The 21602-nt window shown below is 36.1% G+C and overlaps 1 protein-coding gene across 1 annotated transcript in view; it reads right to left on the bottom strand.

Moving 5' to 3' along the window:
- Positions 1-21046, bottom strand: part of COL21A1 (collagen type XXI alpha 1 chain) — an 86042-nt gene extending 64996 nt beyond the window's left edge. Inside the window, exons 1-8 of the mRNA XM_076332964.1 lie at positions 20931-21046; positions 18447-18998; positions 14215-14383; positions 13866-14082; positions 11591-11764; positions 8417-8494; positions 4491-4574; positions 2117-2179 (exon numbers count right to left, since the gene is read on the bottom strand). Coding sequence (XP_076189079.1) covers positions 2117-2179; positions 4491-4574; positions 8417-8494; positions 11591-11764; positions 13866-14082; positions 14215-14383; positions 18447-18998; positions 20931-21018 — 1425 coding nt within the window. The 5' untranslated portion in view covers positions 21019-21046. The remainder of the gene's footprint in view (positions 1-2116; positions 2180-4490; positions 4575-8416; positions 8495-11590; positions 11765-13865; positions 14083-14214; positions 14384-18446; positions 18999-20930) is intronic.
- Between the last annotated feature and the right edge of the window lie 556 nt (positions 21047-21602).

The raw sequence follows: 21602 nt of genomic DNA on the forward strand, positions 1-21602 counted from the left end.
ACAGAAAAATTACAAAGAGTGAAGTTGAGAAGTCCGATCCAGCCCTTCGTTGCCCTTCTCTGAAGTCTCTCTAGTTTGTCAAGTATGGACCAAAATGGCTTAAAATAACTGAATATCCCTTCTAAGTCTCAACCAAACCCACAGACTATTAGTTCCCCAGTCCATAATCCAATGTTTCTTTCATAAATGATTTTGTCTTCTCTGCACTCATCCACTTATATTTTCTAATGTTTTGGGATATCTTCTTATATTTTTATTCTCAATAGTATTTGGGACTCCTCCCTAATTGTATTTTCTGTAGATTTGAAGACATGACGCTTACCTTCTCTTCTACTTCACCATGGAGATTTCAAAATAACACTACAACGTAAGGACTCAACCATAAAATTTAGTCCTCACAATAAGAATGAAAGGCTACAATGAATTAACAATTTCTAGTACGTGCATGCACTTTTCTTTTCCTGTTTTTGGTATCCAAGCAGAGAAATTACCCTCTTTTCAGAAGCAAATTATTTTTAATGCTCCCAACTGTCTTTTACCTTTTCCTTTTTCTTTTTTTTTTTAATATAAATATAATAGCTGTCCTGGTTTCAGTTGGGATAGAGTTAATTTTCTTTCTAGTAGCTGGCACAGTGCTGTGTTTTGGATTTAGGATGAGAACAATGTTGATAACGCACCAATGTTTTAGTTGTTGCTAAGTAGTGCTTACACTAGTCCTTTTCAGCTTCCCATGCTCCACCAACTGAGAAGGCTGGAGGTGCACAAGGAGCTGGGAGGGGGCACAGCCAGGACAGCTGACCCAAACTGGCCAAAGGGGCATTCCATACCATGTGATGTCATGCTCAGTACATAAACTGGGGGACAGCTGGCTGGGGGGGCCGCTGCTCGGGGACTGGCTGGGCATCAGTCGGCAGGTGGTGAGCAACTGCATTGTGTATCACTTGCTTTGTATATTATTATTATTATTATTATGATTTTATTCTATTTCAATTATTAAACTGTTTTTATCTCAATCCACGAGTTTTCTCACTTTTACTCTTCCAATTCTCTCCCCCATCCCACTGGGGCGGGGGGGAGAGTGAGCGAGCGGCTGTGTGGTGCTCAGTTGCCAACTGAAATTAAACCACGACAATAGCTTATAATGAATAGTAAGCAACACCAGAGGCCATATTCTTTGAAAAGAAACACGGGTGGTCAAGTCTCCCAGCTGTTGGCCTGCCTTCTCTTAACACACCAGAGGCACATGCACACCACCACTTTGGTGATACAGAGACTGCAGGCTGTTAACAAAACCTTACTCAACAGAGAAGCTTGGCTGTCAATATCTTAGAGGCTTCCAATTGGATTCAGAGATCTAACATATTTTTTAATGAAACCTTAGGCTATTTTTATATATTTATTTGCCTTTATTACAATAAAAAATGTTAACCATGAAGACCAGACGAGCCATTGCTAAATCTGTCATTTTTATTTTAGGGACATATGTTATTCATCTACTTTCTTCCAGTCTTTACCATCCATACTAATGCTGAATGCCAGCTTAAAAAGTAAAATCTAGGGTAAGAGAAAAATACAGGTATTTTTATGATGTATATTATAACACATAATGTTTAGAACTGCAAAATATCTATATTTTTAACACTGTATATGCATATCTACATATTTTGATGGACTTCTTGAGGCAGCCTAAAAAGAAATTAAATGAACTAAGCTTAAACATGAGAAACAATCCCTAAAACAAAATAGACAGGATTTTAGCTGCCCTAAAGTGCTTTCTAATGCAAAAATTCTTAAGCAGTAAAGATTGAAGGTCAGAAGGTGAAAACTTAACTGCTGCAAACTGATGCAAAGACCAACAGGAGCACTCATAGCCTGTTCTCTGCTTTACAAGTTACTAACTCATGCTATCATATTTACAATATTTTAGCTTGAAACAAAAATACTATGATTAACATATTCATAGAATTGTTACATTCAGATAGTGCTTAAGTGACATTCACAGTTTCAAAGAATGGAGACAAAATCATCTAAATTTGAAAATCTGGTATCAGTAGTACATGTTTTTTCTCCTGTTAGTTTTGCATTTACAATATATGACTAAGTTTTTAGTACTCACAGGCTTACCATCTGGACCAGGCTGACCAGGATAACCATGATTTCCGGGCTGCCCAGGGTCACCCTATGGAGAAGGTTAACACACAAAAGATATGAAAGAGCATTTTAAAATTAGCACAGAGCAACCTTAACCCTATATATTCCACAAAACAGTGGCTGCAAGCCCAGATACCTGCTACTGAAGAGTAATTCCTACAGCAAAATAGAACTGATCTTGTAACCCCCTCCCTGGGAAAATTCTCCCTAACTTCTCGTGCAGGATTGGAGAAGTGAGCCCACGCTCAGTTACAGCACAAGTTTGGCCCATCATCTCAAATGCTTTCATCTTAGTCAACAGAAATAAAAACACTTTTCATCAAATAGATGAAAAAATCTTTATTAAAACCTTGTTAATCTAGTTCTACTCTGAAGAAAACTCTCACCTGCTTTAGCTAAGTCTAGTTCTTAAAGCAAAACACTGGAAAGGCAGGAGCCAGGATTAAAACCTGCTAACTACTAAACTACTCTCCACACACTTACTGCTATCTAAAAAAGATATTCTTTTAGATTTCTTCGTATAAGGCCTTTGCAATTATTTTGGTAACCTCTGTTATGACCATGTTAAAGGAAAAGAGAAGTTGGTTCCCCGGGCTTCATGTTTATGGTAAGAAAGCAGGAACTTAACTTCCTTCTCAATATATCCTCCTAGGGTATTAACGTTCTCTGTTTATTTTACTAACGGACTTGATCTGAGCCCAGCAAAATCCAGTAAGACTTGATCTATAAAAACATTTTACTTCTACAGGAGCGTTAAGCAAGTACCACTTTTTTCAGCCTGAACCATCAACAGACCTGCGGGTCAGTTACAACTGCAGAATCGTTATAAACAGGGAGGACATTAGGAGGGAAACAGGAAACCAGCTTTCAGTGTGACTGTGAAAAAACATCTTTTCACATATAAACCACAGAAATGTAATGCTGAACTAAATGGGAAAGGATATAGAATAATGTCTCTTTAGAGAAGCGTAACAGTTATAATTTGCTAAATTAATAATAGGTTATCCAGAATTATTATTGTCCAAATTAAGAAGTCCAGGTTTGAGATGAGCGAAAATAAATTTGCTTTCAAATATACTATCTAAACTATGAAATTTTATGCCTTTAACTTGAAAAGGTTAAGATATTAGTTACTTGTATTTTTAAATTGTTTTAATTTAATTAATTTTATTGTACTCCATTAATATCACAAACACACAAATTAAGTTTAAATTTATACAGTTCCGAAGTCCAGTATTCAAAAGTTAAGAAATACTGTAACTAAGATAACCTATACAATCTTAAACTGGCTTCCTTTTCACTCTTTCTGCAGTCTTTTGTGTTAGGCACCATCTTGTCACCTGCATTATTCAGTTATCCCCAAACAAATACTATACTGCAATGCAACTGAAAGATTGCACATGAAGCAGGGATCTAAATAAAACTGTATAGGTCATCCTAATTCTGACATTTCATACTCCTTCATAATTCACAGGATGTGGCTTTCAATATTTTTAAAATGATAAATACTGTCTTCTCTCTCTGTCTCTCTCTTTTCTCTAATACGCTAAAGAGGAAAAAAAAGGTAAAAGACCACAAAAATTCTATTACATGAAATAATAATGATCTCCATCTTGTGGATTCCAATTCCCTGGTTAGAAACCCTTACCATTGTAGCAAAAAGCCCTTTGACTTGAGGTAGCTGCAACAGACTGTTAACCCCTTACATAATGAGAGTAGAGATTTTTAATCATTTGCTTAATGAAAGACAAGCGGTTTGGGGTTTTCTTGTCTACCCTTATAAGGCAAGCTAGTAACTCTGGAAGCACTGCTTAGCACAGTTATTGAGAAAGGCACTACAGCAAAATACTAGGGATTTGAGTTTGCCATGTTAGACATCTGAAACTCAAGTCTGGTTCTCATTTTAATCCTTCACCAACACTGAAGGGATGTCATCAGAACAGCAGAGGTGGAACTCTCCCAGTAAGCATCTAGTCCATTCTTTAACAAAGAAGGAAAAAACCTCTCCATTAAAAGACTTTTATTAGCAAACCATTTCATTCTCAAACAATTAACAGTGCAAGATCATTTGCTGAAGAGTAGCAAGGAAACACAATTTTACATCCATGAGCATTTTCCTTAAAAAATAAAAGATATATTTGTGTTATTAGGAGTTACGGCACCAAAACCTGGCCTTGAGGATCCTAATCACTATATTCATGCACCGGAAACCAGAACTAGGTGAACTCGTCCCCTACTGTTTTAATCTGCCTGACTATAACTGGCCAACATTAAGATTTGAAAAAAAAAAAGGAAAAAAAAAAGTCATATACACTCAGTAAGACAGAATGGAAACTTACTTTGGGGCCTGGAGGTCCTTGTTTTCCTGGTGGGCATATGCAGGGGGCAGGCGTTGAGCCTACATCACTAGGACCATTCATGCACTACCAAGAGTGAAACCAGCCATCAATACACGTGCCAAAAGCATTCAATAAACATATCATAACATTATACGAAGCTGATTTTCCTTAGGTTGCATAGGTCCTGGCCTTCACTCCTTGTTCAGCTGGAACTTCTGCTCATCTGAATATTGCCCTCCAACCACTTTGCATGCATGAATTCATCATTTTACCCAGAAGAAAAATAAATAAAAAAATTAAGTACCGATACTGGGCTGATATCTGAAATTCTATTTGCTTTTCCACAAATATTTTCTCACATAGTTTGATAATTTTATATCTGGCAACATGCAAAACTCTTCTCCTAAACTAACAGATATTCATCATTTGAAGTGTGATCAATTATCAAATATAACTATTTAATTAAAGTCTGTAAAAAGAATCTAATAAATATTATGTATAGCATAATGACCACAACTGATGGACATGCTATCATGTGTAGCAAGCCTGAAAAGAAAGTAAAGCCCAAGTCTGCTACCTCCTGGGCACATGTCCCACCTGAGGCAAGGTGGGGCATGGCTGCTACCACCAACTCCTACAAGTCACAAGTCCTGGCCCCAGGGTGCCCATCCTCCAAAGACCGTTAGGTGACCTCCTCCAAACTATGCTCCCTATACAAACAGCAGTAAACTCTAAACCTTGGCAGACCACATCACCCTCTAGAGATTTTTTTTTTTTTTTGAGGTATTTACTTCTCACCATTGAGACCACTTGAAACCTCAGTGTTTTACCAAGGCAGGCAAGGGGAGAGCTACTAGATCAAATCCATTTGCCCAGGGTCAGGCACCCAAAATTTAGGTGCATCTGTATGAAATATATATGCTGAATTTAGATTCAGTGAATTCTTTTTCACCCAGCAAGTTCTTAGAGCTATGGAAAGGCAAAAATTTAAGAATCCAAGATACAAAAAAACAGATTTTGTATTTATTATCTAAAACACTTTCTATAACATTTTACCCATATTTTCTAAAATAATGCAGACTTTTTACAATGTTCTCTGAATGGAATTCTTTCTCAGGGTCAAATGATTGATCAAAACACAAATCGACGTTTCCTTTGCAATGGTACCAAGTGGAGTTACGAGGATGGTTAGGGAAGCGATCATATTAAACCTTCAAACAAGCTCCCCTTCAGGGAGCTCCCATTAGCATGATGCAGGTAACAGCTACCTGACTATGCATATCCCCATTCACTTTGCAACAGCATCCAGCCCTGCAAATAAGAGCAATTGAATTGAACCGGGGGAAAAAAACAGGCCATTTATTCTAATAAATGTGGGTTTCTTCAGAAAACTGATTTTTAATTTGCCTATTGACTAGAGTTCAATTAATGGAAATCCAGCACTTTCAAGCTTAGCAAACCTCTGTCCACTTTTCAAAACAAAGGGTATTTTCTCTAGAATAGTAAGAAGTTTATATAAAGTCAAATACTACCTTAAACTGAGTTTGAGCACTTTAGGATTGAGCCTACCTCTCCATTCTGAAAAAAGAAGAAACACAGTTTAAGAGTACAGCAATATTTGTAATATGCAAAATCCATTTATTTGTAAACACTACTACCAAAACCAGTCATAAATTTAGAGCTGTAACTGTCAAGGAATTATAATTCAAAATTTTAGACTTTCTCAGACTTATGTGCAGCTGCTATCAATGCATATGAATTTTTAGTTAATTTCCTTTAAGGGTCTTTCAACAGGAGCTACCAGTAGCAAGTTTTAAAAGGCAATGACAAAACTAGAATTAATACTGAACCATGTAAATATTTACACATTAAATGTTTAGATTTGGGTCAAACCTTTTGCCAGGAGTAACTTCTCATCAAAAAAATCCTGTGCTTACTCATTCGTGTCAGAGAATGTACTAAAATATTTCTGAAATCTCTGATCTCTGCCTGAATCCAGCATCTGGGAAAACATACAGCAGCACAGAGGCAAGGCTGGCTTTTTCTTGCTTTCCTGTGTGACTGCATTAGACTCTGCTATCAATTGAATTGAGTTTTCCAGTATCTGCAACACCACAGAACAATCCATCCCCAAATATTTCAGCATACCAACCATGAAATTGTCTGTCTTAATGGTTTAGTGTCCACCATTAGCTGCACCATGTACAGGAGTTTTCTAACGCACACAGTCACCACAGACTTCAATGTGGAGAGAGATAGCTTCCTCTGTATTCAATTTTCATCTTAGGCAACCTCTAGAGAAGGTTATCTTTCTCCACGGATCATAGAGGGAGCTTAAAATTACTACGCAGCTAGGTATCTCCAGGAAAGGGGATGAATTCAGGCTGTAATTAGTATATACAGCCCCTGCTTAGTTCAGGAGCTCTGACACAACCACACCGACAGAATACAACCACAAACCACATATTCCTCCTTGGAGATCATGCAACACTTATTTTCTGAAGGAGTCCTGAAGGAGTCCAGAATTTCATGGGTAAAGTCCAAATTTAATTTACAACAACAGCAAGTGAAACTAAACTGGCAAAAAGCAATCTTTTTGCTTGGACTTCTTGCCAAATCGCAGAGAACGCAAGGTATGATGGACTTGTTAGTCTTTGCTTTCTTTACACAAAAATTTTTTTCATTTGTTTACTTTTCATATCCTACTTCTATTTTGTAAAGAGCAAAAAGATATGTGGTGCAGTTAAATAGCCAAATACTAAATTTACTTCAGGATTTAAAGCTAACTTTACAAAAGTGTTCCTGAACCCATTAGTTCTTGACACACACAGTCAGATTTCAGAACAGCTAATAATCCAGCCACCTATTCGCTGCTTAAATGAAAGCTGTTAGTTTTGAAAAAGGCCTAATAAGGGTGCTGATTGCAATAGACACACTGGCTCCAAATAAATAGAAGAAAAACAGTCTAGCTGGGTGTCTGTGCAAGTCTGACAAAAAATAAAATATCTGGATGTTGAAGATTCACAGGTTCTATTGTCAAACTGGCAAAATGGTCCTAATACTAAACCAAATCACAACGTGAAGAATATGGGTTTACACAGTATGACAGATGTCTGAATATCTTTAGCTCAGTTTGTTTCAGACACCAAACAAAGGAGGACATTTTGAAGGAAACTGTATGTATAAAACAATCTCTTGCTTATATTTTGAGATGGGAGCTGAATGCTTTCGAAAATCTGGCTCCAACTGTGTGTCATTAATTGTTTCCAAATCTGTTTGCATTTCATTGCAAAATTAACTGTAAGTAAGAGGGCAAAGAAAATGTCAAAGGATCCCCATAAGCTTCCTAATTGTGTACATGAATCATAAAATCCTGAATGGGATTTTATTTTTGTCTTATCCATAACATACTTCATAAAATCTTGGCAACATTTCACTTAATGGGATATTTAACACAGACATCAGCATAGATACTTCTGATAGGAAAAGGTGATTTAAAAATATAGGTTTGTTGGTTATGTACAAAAATTTCAAAGATTAAATTACCTGACAAGTAGCAAGAAGTATATGAGACAAGTTAAAAAGTAATATTTAAAGTATTTTACACTGCTGTAACCTAGTAGTTTTACTAATTTATGTTTAAAATCTTAAATTGTAACAGAAGATTCTGTGATTCTTCTATACTGCTGTCAAATTTCCACCATCAAATATCTAAACTAAAAAAACTTTTTAAATATGTTTGTGCAAAAATAAGGCTGAAAAGAGACAAGTTCTGTGTCACTTGATATTGCACCGGTAACAAGCATTTGTTTGCACCAGCTGAATCAATGTAGTATTACTTATTTTAAGAATTCATTGAGTAAGCTTTAAACAGTGATTTGTAAAAAATGCCAAGTAGTCCTCAAAAGTTCATCTATCATACTCACAAATCCCGGGATCTCACAGACTGTTTCTCGATTATTTTGCTCTGGGTCACAGTAGATTCGCAGTTTTTGTATATCAAACTATAATTCAAAACGTAAAAGACACTTTTTAGAGAAAGCGTTAATAGTCTGACATTAAGTTAGTTTAAACTATACCCTTCTTAAATTATATCATCCACAAGTTTAAAAAAATATTAAAAAGCAAGAGAAACTGGAGGCTCTGTGTGTCCACTATGGTTAAAAATCAACTAAAGATGTAGAAACATTTTTAGTCAGGCTACTCACAATGATTAATACGTGCAACCAATTAAACATTCTGTAACAGAATTATTTAAAGAAAAATAATCAATCCAAGATTTTCTTTCCTGAAATAGTAGAAATCACCACCCCTAATCCTTGGCAATAAATCCAAACACGCACAGCACGAATTACACTGGCTGCCAATATCACTGGGAAACAAGTTACAACTGGGCAGACAAAACCAACCTTTTCCTTTTTACCTTAACAGTCCTGGGAAGATGTTTCTACACTGCCCTGTCTCTCCTAGATGTAAGATTAAGATTAAAGATTAGAGATTGGAGAACAAGTCTTATGAGGAGCGGCTGAGGGAACTGGGGTTGTTTAGCCTGCAGAAAAGGAGGCTGAGGGGAGACCTCATCGCTCTCTACAACTACCTGAAAGGAGGTTGTAGCGAGGTGGGTGTCGGTCTCTTCTCCCAAGTAACAAGCGATAGGACAAGAGGAAATGGCCTCAAGTTGCGGCAGGGGAGGTTTAGATTGGATGTAAGGAAAAATTTCTTTACTGAAAGAGTGGTGAAACATTGGACCAGGCTGCCCAGGGAAGTGGTGGAGTCCCCATCCCTGGAGGTATTTAAAAGACGAGTAGATGAGGCGCTTAGGGACACGGTTTAGTGGACATGGTGGTGTTGGGTTGACGGTTGGACTCGATGATCTTAGAGGTCTTTTCCAACCTCAATGATTCTATGATTCTATGATTCTATGATTAGTAAGTTTCAGTGAAGCATCAGAAGGCATCCCTGACGCTTGAAAGAATTTGGTTTAGAGTTTAGCTGTATAATGTAAAGCTTTAAAAAGCAACCAATAAAAACACTGGCACCAGGTAAGCAAAAGTTTGTGCCATTCTGCTCTGTTGCTATACTCCAGAAAAATGAAACCACTGAAGTCAGTTTTTCTAGCATAAACTATCATGACTGCAGAGAGGAAAAAGCCCTGTTACACTTATTTGAAATCAAAAGTTCGACTAGCAGGGGAAGAAAGCACAGAAAATGGAGTCTGTTAATACCATGGCTAGTAATATGTGTTTTCAAATTCAAAATGTCTACAATTCACAACACTTAAGTATGTACACAAGTTTATCATCACTGGAAAGCACTTCAGCCAGTAAGATCCTAATTAAATCGAGAAGACTTGCAAAATATCACTAGAAAACATCTGAATTGGAGCACAGAAAGAGAATGAAAATTCACCAAAGAATCTCTGAAGAAGATTCTTGTATCATACTTTGTATCCAACTCCAATTGATTTCTTTCTTAAAGGATTTCAAAATACCTTTTCACTGACAGGCAGTATGCAGATTTATTAACATATTTCTCTATAATCATGGTTTAAATAGAAATATCCTGGCAAAGTTTGACTGTTAATGCTTTGCAGAATCTGTCACAGTCTGAGAAAGCAGAGAAAGGAAATACCTTTTTTAGATTATAGAAATCATCTGGAAATATAAAATTGCAACCTGAGGCAAATTTTCTACTTTTCTTCTAGTCCACTATCAGAAGAGGATCTTATACAATTTGTCATGCCTAAAATGTTTTCATTTTTATTTTAGATAACATGTCTTGCTACTAACATTAACTCAGAAACTGTATTATTTGGAATCTATAAAAGTCCCATTTCTGCAGTGACTTAAGAGAAAAAACAAGACACAACAAACAAACAACCCTCTAATCCTAAAATGCACAAAACTATAAAAATGGGATAATCCTGCACCAACAGAGAAAATGCATGAGACGATTACAATTCTGAAATCTCTACTTTCCTTGTAATAAGTGCTTGAAGTCCTATCAGAAATCTGTGACAAACATTCAGTAGTTTTCGCAAAGGGGTACTTTAGTATACGGACAATGTTACCACCAGAAATGCTGAGTCACACACACAGTGCGTCATCCAAGTTTCCATGTACACTTTTAGAAGATTATAATAATAGAACTGAAACCTGGCTACAAATACACAAAATTCAGGAGTAATGAGTAAAGACATCTGAAGAGCGTTAATGAAGATGATGCAAAACACATTAATATATTTTAATAGTAGCAGTAAGGATCATTAAATTAGAGTACAAAAAAAGCATAGCTTTCAAAATAACTAAAAATAACGCCTACTTATGTAATTCAGTATTTCTTAGTATTGTTTCCATTACTATCATCAGTCTAATTAGTAATGTCATTACCACATCGCTACAAATATAAGGAAACAATCTATTTAGCCAACAGCTGAAACACTGTCAACATAATAGTCTTCATCACTGGTCTACACAGCCTTTACGTATACAGCCTAAAGTTTTAACCAGCTTTTTGATGTCTGCAAAGAGCTGAAGGCAAAAGGACTTTAACGTTCCTCAGCACAGAGAAGAACCCTTAGTACAGGGTTTTCGGGGGGGTTCCAGCACAGCAGAATCAAACAGTGGCAGTTTGAGTATCAAATATTTGCAGTATGATAGAAACAGAGTTGATACACCTTGTACTGTCGTGACAGCTAGTGATGAGAAAGAAACTTCATCAAAATTTTGTTCTCTCTCTGTTTTACCAGCATAACCACTGATGGAAGGAAATTATATGCAAGTGTCAAGCACAGAGGAAATCCCCTGCTTTGAGACACTGTTTCCCAAATTCAGGCAACCACATTGCATCAAATTTGTGTTTCAGCAAAAGCAAATGCCCCTTGAAGTCAGTGGGACCAATTAAGCACCCACTGTACAGGATATATCAGTTGTGCTGAGTCCTCCTGACCATTTATGTTCCCTCTTAACTATTAAAACTTTGTATATTAAGTTTCAGCCTAGTGTAAATTAGAAGAGTAAGTTCAAGAAAACAGAAGGTGCCGATGCAATGTTAACCTACAGTTGAATTTCTGAATCATTGTGGTTTTAGCATATGCTTACCTGTACAGTTTCCTCCTTTCCAGAATACTTTCCTATTTGGGTTAGGCCACTGATGTAAATACCTAAAACAGGATGTAATGGCTTCGTTTCAATTTCTTGGTCATCTATATACAAAGTTACAAAGTCTTCTGTTACTAAGAGACGAATTTGATGCCAGCCTTCATCAAACAATGTCTAAGAAAAGTGAAGAAAACAGGATTGTTTAAAACAAAATGTCTTCAATTTAAATAACAATAAAACCGCATTTCAACACTTAAACTATTGTTAATGATTGAGATGATCAATGTTCCAGGTTTTGTCATACAAAAAATTGTAAACTGCATAGGCAAAAAAGTATTTGCCAAGTAATATTATAATTGAGAAGACGCTATTTGGTAATAATTAATCCCTTTTTCAGAATTATTTTTTTAACTCACATAGATTTTTTCAGTCTATGATCTTGAACATGTATTTGTTAAAAATATGAAGCCAAAGGCCTTTTTTTCAGCAGTGGTATAATGTCTCAAGCACTTCAGATCTTAAATCATGGTGAAAACAAACCAGTACTTGAAAGTCTTTCTACCTAGTATCTTATGAAAAAAAATCTTAAAGACAACATGATATTGGCAGAAAGAATCACAATATTGCAATGAATAAACCAAATATTACATTCATCATCTCATAAAACCTCAGGTTTCTAAAGCTTAAGATTTAGTTTAAACAAATAGCATAGTTCTACAAGTAACAGAACATGAGAGATACCTTTAAAGAAGGTATAAAGTAAACAACAGATCAGAATATATAACATTTCCATTTTCCTGAGTAAAAGTGATAAATCGTCATAATTAATTTTATTAATTAATTAATTTTATTAAGTTAATAAAATTAATAATAATTTGTTTTATTTTAAAATTTTAATTATTTTTTAAAATAAAATAATTAATTTTATTAAATAAAAAGGTTCACTGAAAGCATAGTGACATTTATAGTGTGTTTAGAGACATACAGCTCTAAAAAGGGCCTAAAATTATTGTTCTCCATAATAGCAATACAAGCATGGAGAAACAAAAGGAAAAAAAGCAAAAGTCGTCTTTTTATGGAGAAGTTCATGGATACCTTGGACTGCAGGAATAAGACTGATTTGTCACTGTAGCTGCCAGAAACAATTGAATAAAAATTTTCGGATTGACTTCAAATTGTATTTACTGGAAATTGTTAGAAAATTAAGTTTAACACTGCTTCTTTAAAAAAAAAAAAATTCACCTACAAATAATTCTAAAAAGGCAGAGGAAATTTGGAAAGAAAAAGTAAAATTCTCCATCCAATAACAGAAGAATAAAATGCCTCTCCCTAGCAAAAGCTTAGTAGTTAAGACCTTCTCTTGGATAGGAGTCCTTCCTTCTCTGAGGATTTACATTTCAAATTCCTTCAGCCTGATTTGGAGTAAGGATTCGAATGCAGGAAACTGCTTCCCAGAAAAGCTGAACCCACTTGGCCATGAAGCGCTCCAGCAGTAAATCTTTCCCACTCTTTGTCTGCTAAAGCATCCCTCTTTGTTCACTTAAATAATACTCCCTGCGGTAGGAATGGGAATCTCTGGGCTGCATATTCCTACACTGCTACAAATGCAAGAGTAGAGACATTCAATCTCCTTCCCTCTGTCTCACCTGCAACCAAGATAATCTTTCTTGTAGGAGTTGAATACTTCACTGGAAATTACTGAAGAAAGATTGAAAGAGAACCTTCAGATTACACTAGAAGACAATAAAATTGGTTTGCACAAAGAGGGGAATCCCTTCAGTGAGACAAATAAGTAGCTGAAAGGAATTTTTATTCAGCAGAGAACTAGAGAAATCCAGACTGAACTCTCATTTTGTAAGCTGCTATTTACTCTTCTGGAGAAGAAAGTAAATTCTGTCATTATGTATTTTCAAGGAATTTAGACACTTAACAAAAACTCTCTCTAAAAATGGACTATTTTCATTCACATTTTCTAGTCTCCATATCAAAGGCAGAAAATACTTTCCAGCATACGTTAAGCAAAGAGCTGTGTGAAAAAAAGTCTCTGTGATCTTCACAATTACCTGCTAGAAACCACTGAGTAGAAAGCACCTGCAAAGTATTTACAGTGATGATCACTGTGGATGCTCTGGAAACATGGGTAAAGTACCCCCCATCTATTTTTAAATGCCTAAGCAGCCAAAAATAAGACCATGCATTTTTAAAAAACATAAAGGGCAAAGGAATAATGTGTACTTAAATGAGTATTCCAGCATGATGATGTCTTACTCCTTACCTTTACACGAGGTGCAGCGAAAGTAGTAACTTGTGTCCCATTTATTAAACTTGTTGTAGTGAATGATAATGTTTTCTCTTCTCCATTAATAGTGACTGCTATCTGTGGTCTCTTATCCAGACTTAGAACTCTCCACAAATCCCATGTCTTTTTTACTTTAAATCTTTGAGTGGAAACAAACACATAGGACGGAGGCAGACCTTCTGGAAACACATTCCTAAATAAGGGGGAAGGGGGGGAAAAAAAGACAGTACTTGAACATTCGTATAAATCTTAAAATAAGTCCCTCTCACTTTAAGCAAACAAAAAAATTTACTAAATTTAGAAGTGTATTTATAAAGTTAAATACCTTGTCAATTCTGACAGGTCAACACGTGAGGTTACTTCATAAGCTTTTGCATTAGTGGTTGGTATTTGTATTCTCTTTTTAACCTTTTTCTTCACACCTAATCCTACAAGAATGTCAAATCCTTTTTCGTCTCGAGCTGCCACTGGAATTCTGGTTGGACAAACAGATTCTGCAAAGTAATAAATGCAAGTATAGTTGAAAATATAACTTAAAACTTTCAAAAACTAACCTCCCACCTACCTGATTTTTTGTAGCTGCCTTTCAAGAAATAAAAGATAATTGAGAAATAAAAGATAATGCCAGTTAACATGAGAGGTGACATGCAGAATCCTCAGAGACATGAAGCGAGAATACTGAGTTGTCATATTTTACTGCAATTATGTTCACATACTATTTTGAATTGTCACTAATTGTAGTTAAAAGGTATTACAATATCCGACAAATAAAATCATTGCATTTAATTTCTAAAATTGCATGGTTTCAAAATACTACAAAATTATAGATGTTAATTTCCACAATGCACTAACAATTTGGATTAATCCAGCATCCCTCCTAACTATAAAATCGGGTTGAAATTGGATGAAGGTAGAATTATCTACAACTACTTTTTCCATCCTCTTTTGTTCAAAATGGACTCTGACCTATTTTGTCTGTTACACTGAAGTCTGCTTGAAGCTATTCTCACTGGATAAGTATTGTGTGATACATTTCCTGTGGAAACTAAAGTTAGCTGAATGTTATCTCTGTTTAAGTCTCTTTACACAAAAACAATACTAGGCAGTGGACCTAAGTTGTCTCAAAAAAAAAAAGTGAGATAGAGTGAAATTTAATGGTAAAGCCAACACTGTATTAGAGTAATAAATCAATGAAAAGAAAGCAAACAACTTTTTGTTTTATTAAAATTATGCTAAACTATTTTAGTATTTTTATAATAAATACATTTTCATCATTCATTTCCCATTGTTTCTTCAGAAAAGCATCAGTTCATAGAAAGGGAAGAGGTTAGGAATACGTTCCAAAGCAGGGGTGGAGAGTTCTCTCATCTCCATCTGGACCAGCCATGGGTTGGAAAACTCATGTTTCAGTGCCAGGGAATTATCAGCTCAAAGGTCTAGACTGGCTTCTCTTTCTAATATGAGCAACGCTGCACAGCTTCTCTTTCTAACCAACCCAAGGGCAGCCAGAAGCTACCCCGTTCTGGTGTGGGAGGCAGGATCTATAAACTCTAAGAAAATTCAGCTAAGTGTCTGCACAAACTATCTATGGTGGGAAAGGACAATCCATCCCATCCTAAGGGGACATGCCACAGGTACTCAGGGTAGCAGCAAGAAGCCACGTACATTCCCCTTAGTTTTCTTTTCCTCCCCACAGCAAAATGTCACCTGACTCCCAAATTAAAAATATATTAAAAGTTATCTGTCTGGTTCTACAAGAAAGAATTGCAAGAACTCTCTGCCTATATTTTGGAAACTAAAATGTCTACCTTCTGAATGCTTCCAAAAAAAAAAAAAAAAGGAAATACAAAGTCCAATACAACTTTCCTTCTCACTCTTCTCAAAACACAGATGCAGGATTTAAGTCAACATACTTATGATATTAAGTAAGAGTAATAACAATTTATTTTTTCAGGTTTCTTCACTTGTTATCATGGAAACATTTTCTAAACTCATTTGTTTCAAAGCTGAATAACAGTCATATTGCTATTAATACAGATTACAGATAATCATATACACTGACAAGAAAATGAATGCAAGAATCTCTTATCAGCTACAGTATTAGAAATTTGGTGTAAAATCAAAAAATAAATGCAGAAATAGGATTACTTTATGTGAGAGGGCCATTATTCTGGATCAATGCCAAAGTAACTATTCCAAACCAATACAGTACAAATTAAGTATGTGTAAAATTATACATTAAGAATCTATTCTTTATTTCCAATGGCACATTGAAGAATTACATAAAAACATTGCCAGTAAGGTAGATCTTTTTTGGGGTCTTCTGGATCATCTTCTGGCAGGCCTATTTTGATAACTAACTGAGCCATTATACAGGATGCAGAAGTCAGTGACAAAATTAGGAACTGTCTTCCATGGGAAACGGGGTTGTGTTTCCAGTCCATTGTACCAGACACAGCAACTCTGTAGCCTATACTGAAATCTTGTTCCCTTTTAGTGTTTTTATATAGTTTTCAGATGCTTTATTTTTCCTTCCTGAAGCATGAAATAACTTTCTGATGTTAAATCCCATTATCTAGCACAAAGGAACTTTCCTCAGCATCCTCCAGGCATACTTCTGAGGTCTGCATTGAGTATTGTTTTTAAATGCATTCCTGACACACAATCGTTTCTATATTTTGCTGGAGAATATTTAATACTACAGGAACATCCGACTTCCAGAATAAATATTAAATATTCCTTAAATATTCTGGGACTCTTTTAGCCACATTGTCCTTTCTGGATGACAGGTTCAGCAGGTTTTTTCACCCTGCTGTACTCTAAAATGAACACTAGAGTTTCCAAAAGGCACACAAGAGCCCTCCATCCGCAAGGCCATTCGTAATAGCACTACTTGCTACACAAACCACCAAACGTCAGCCTCCTTTTTCCAGAAAGGAAATACTGCCCCTATGCTCTTATATCTATGGTTCATGTAATAACAAAGTTAAAAACGCCATAGAGTAAAGGCTAGCATTTTTTTAGACATTAAAACAAAGACAATCAAGAGAGAATTGCAAAATTTTCAGGCAGTTTCATGTGGTTGATCACAACCAAATCATTGCTGCTTTGCCCTCATGGAACTTCCTCTCCCAGAGTCAAAGTGAATCTTAACAACATGAATAAAATAATCCACCACTCAGATATAAAATTTCCAGTTTACCAGTCTTCCAGTTCACCTGCTAAAGACATTGCAGTTAGAAATGAAGCTGCCAACTGGCTCTGATCACCCATTTAGAGAGGCATCTCAATGCTAACACGAGGGAAGACCGCAACATAAGAGAGTGGAAGCAAAGGGTCACTTAAAGCAAAACAGTAAGTACACTTTTGTACACATAGTCAACATTTGCAGATTACTGCTCCAAGAGTCGTGTCAAATATCACAGCTGAAATTTAAAGGACACTAGTTAACTTAATTCTGAAAGCAGAAAATCCATCTTGATGAAATATAATGTCACTTCTTCTAGACTTTATTTAAAGAAAATACTGTGTTTATTTTGGGAAATTTCTCCCTGTGTGAAGTTCTATTAAAGAATTTAGCTGCACTTAGCTGATTTAATTTTTGGACTGACCACCTTACTACATCAGCCACAAGGAATTATTATGATTTTCATAAGCGTATCAAGAAATAAACACTATTATCCTCAACATAAGTATCACCATATTTTTTCAATTAAGTCCATACTCAAAGTGAGAGCAAATGAAAACTCTTTCTCATTCTTACTAAGTGCAGAAATATGGTACAACTGAAATATGACTTGCATCAATTCTTGGTAATAGAACATGTACAAAATAGCACTGATAAATATTCGCTGTATAAGAGTCCTTCTGAGTGATATATTTTAGAAGCAATTTGCTTTTTTATATATATGGGAAAGCCATTGTTTTACAAAGTTATCAGAAAACCCAATGCAGAAATGCTGCTAGCATTCTAAAGCTAAAAAGTCATTTTACAATGTTGGTCTTGGCTAATTCTTCTACAAAATCCTTCTAAAATAGATCGTAACAGCTTGTTACAATTCCAGGCACTTCTGCCAAGAGTCTTTCTTCTGGGTTTTTCAACACATACTAGCGGAAGAACTCCTGTTTGTAATGATACGCTATCCTCTCAACTGTCAAGAAGAAATGCTAGACTGTGGATGAGTATCAGCCGCACCTAGGAAAAAGATAAAGAAAGCCCTATATTCTCAGCACTATGAGAATTGCTCAACTATTTCAGGGTTTCTAAACTTCATCAATGCAAAAAATTTAGGGCTTAGGGCAAAATGCTACATACTGAAATTAAACACACATTGTGTTAAAGCACCATATCTTTCCCAAATATACCTCTTTGTTTAACGGAGAAAATAACATTTTGGGAGTGATTTCCACAAACAAGATCAAAATGAAAGAAGATCATAGTAAAGGTTATCAGGTGCCTTAGGTTACATTCATCATGCATTCTGCTTGTGAAATAAATAAATATGGGTACAGAACTACATTCTGCACACCTGAAATATTTTATAATCAATTACTTACCTTCACAAAGTTTCTGCTTTATAACTTCTTTAATTCTTGATATCGCAATATAATCTTCAACATAAAATACGTAAGTTGATGAAGGCTTGTTGGCAATAGCTTTAAGTTCATCCTCCTCAATTTCTGAGCCAACACCAATAGCAAACAAAGTGATTTTATTTTTCCTTGCTTCTGCTGCTATGTCTTTGACTTCATCTTGGGACTTTCCATCAGTGAGAACAACTGCTATTTTTGCTAAAAATCTTGAAGATTTTGCAAAAAGATGGTCAAAGGCAAACTGAATAGCTCTTCCTGTTTTTGTATTTCCTCCCAAATAGTGTATGGACTCCATTTCCCTGATGAGGTTCTCAGTGGATTCATGAGTTCCGAGGGGAATTTCAAGTACAGGGTAATCGCTGTACTGGACAACTCCAACTTGAATAAACTTCGGCCCTATGTCAAAATTTCTTGTAATGTTGACAAGCCAGCTTTTGATTATTTCAAAGTTTTCTGGGCCAACGCTGTAAGAGCCATCTAAGATAAAAACTAAATCTGCCGGAGCGGTTCTGCAACCTAAAAAAACCCCAAAAATCAAACAAATATTTTAATGAACTCTTCCACTTTCTTTTTTCTTTTTCTGTTTTTCCACAGGAAGTATTTTTCATATCAATTACTGTTTGTATTAGAATCTATATTGACAAATACATTCCATTTTAAAAAAAATCAGCTGAGTTTATCAGAGAAAACAAGATTGTTTCTGTAAGCCACACAGATCCAACTTGGTATCTGAAAACCATACCCTTTTCTGTTTTTCACATTATCACCAGAAACTACTGTGAAAAATTCTGGAATTCAGTTCCTTAGCTGGCAATTGCATTTCATGCAATCAGCAGAGAGGAATACATTTTGATTTTTCCGTATCTCTCTGTCTGCAGAGATGATAAACATAAAAACTCATTTTTGTTAGCAAACCAAGCACACTGCAGAGGAAGGCTATAGTCTGAATACCCCAGAATTCAGCAGTAATATCCAATTCTTTTACAAATACATTTTAATTGACTTCTGACACTGCTACTTGGCAATTACAGAACTAGTTATTATAAAATCCTGAGTCTTGATTGAATGTTGCTGGTAGTATATTATGATTTTAGTAGAAGAAAAATGCTCAGTGAACGAGCTCAACCTCCAGAATATAAGATCACGTAAGCATTTAACAAATATAATGTAACTGCATGATGACTTAGGCATTGATTCAGCTCTCCTTGCTATAGTCACTCTTAAGTGGAGCTTTTAGACTAAATTGCCAACTACAGGCCATAGACTGACACAAGCATTTCTACAGGACAGTCCTATCCATCTTATATGCACATCCTCAGATGGAGGGAATAACTCTCTAGGAAAGAATCACATTCCATTGACTGTGAAAGGAGCTTAGAGAATTGACACATGAGGTGCCAAGGAGATGGCCAAAACCAGGAGAGATTATTTTGATCCCATGGCACTTGGGGTCATGGGGTTTGCTGTGTATTACTGTGCTTTCTGTTTTGTGAAAGGCTGCAGCTCCACCCCAGGAAGGAGGGCTTTGCCTTGTCCTGACATCTGCCCACAGACACTTCTGGTCAGGTCAAGATTTCACCTTCCTTGAAAGCAAGTGACCACAGTCTGCTGGAGAGATGCTTTTGCAATGCAGGTGGTGCTGAAGAGAAAAGACATTGGGAGAAGGAGCAAGGGGCAAGCAGAGTGCGTCATTCTGTGGTCCAGGGATATGAATCACAGAGTAATTTCAGTTGGAAGGGACTTTGGACATCATTGGACCCTGCTGAAAGCAGGCCCAGCTTAGAGCAGGTAGACTGAAAACAAAATATGTCTTTCTAGAGACCAAAAGGAATTTTATGGAGTTTGTTGTAAAATACTGAAAATTGCTAGATTGAGAGTAAAACTAGAGGAAAAAGACCGACCCTGAAAGTATCATTGTGGCCAGAGGAAAGTTTGTCTTTCAAAAAGCTACCTTGCTTTAACTTTTTCTTTTCCATAAACCAGATTTAGAGCATAAAACTTGGTTTGGTGGGGTCTGAGATGCTACTTTTGAAGAATATGCAAGAAGGTTTGTCCCAGAGCTGGGGTTATCTCAGCTTCCTCTCACAGAACCTTTATTTTTCTTATTTAATTTCTCACATAACATTAAGCTATTCAAAACATGACTTCTGAAGAAATGAAAATATAAATACTCAAGATACAAGTTTAAATCAAGACTGGAGCTTTATAGTTCCATCTGCCCCCTTGGGCATTTCCAACACACAAAAAGAAATAAAGATACTCCCTTCCTAAAGGAAAAATAAGATATTTAAGTTACTTATCATATATTATAGGATTTTCACCAGGAAAATTATACTGGAAAAAAATCACCATCAACAGAAGTGTACATGTGGACCTGAAAATGGATACTATAAATTCAAGGCATGCTTTGAAGTTGCTGTTATCTGAAATATAAAAATTAAGACTTACTTGCTCTTGTCTCCCCATCTTCAGCTGAGATGTAATCATGAAGTAGCAGAATTAATAGCATCTGAAAAAATGTTACGATCTGTGCCATGTGTATTGTATTTTCAAAGTCTTGAGATTAAACTAGATGGGGAAGAAATTAAAAGAAAATACAGTGTTATATTACAAAAAAAATCCAAACTTCTGTGTTTTAAAACCAGTGCATGAGGAACAACTTTGAATCGAATCTGCAAGCCCAGATGTAAGGCCAGCCTGCAATGGACCACAGGCCCAAAAAGTGTCAGTCAAGCATGTAAGCCCAAAATTGAGATTCTAAACCCAACAACACTCACCAGCCTTTCTGTGGAAGCTCAGTTTTCAACAAGGCACATTTATATACTTCTTCTGCTAGGTACATACATGAGTAGGTTATATTCCCAGTCCCAGTCACACTTGTCCAACCGCTATCCCACTCTGCAGCCATTATCCAAAGACTTGACAGCTACTGCTCCAAAATATGGCAAGTGTTTATGTATCAGGTACTGGTGGGGAGACATTATTTCAGTCTCAACCCACACACCTGGCTACTTCAGGGACTCTGGGACACTTCCCACTCCTCTACCCCAGGGCTGAGACTGCCACCAGGAGTCAGGCTCTCAGTGAGCCCCAGCCCTCTCCCAGCAGAGCAGACTCTGT

This window comes from Aptenodytes patagonicus, chromosome 3, assembly GCF_965638725.1.
Source record: "Aptenodytes patagonicus chromosome 3, bAptPat1.pri.cur, whole genome shotgun sequence".
In the NCBI taxonomy this organism is placed as follows: domain Eukaryota; kingdom Metazoa; phylum Chordata; class Aves; order Sphenisciformes; family Spheniscidae; genus Aptenodytes; species Aptenodytes patagonicus.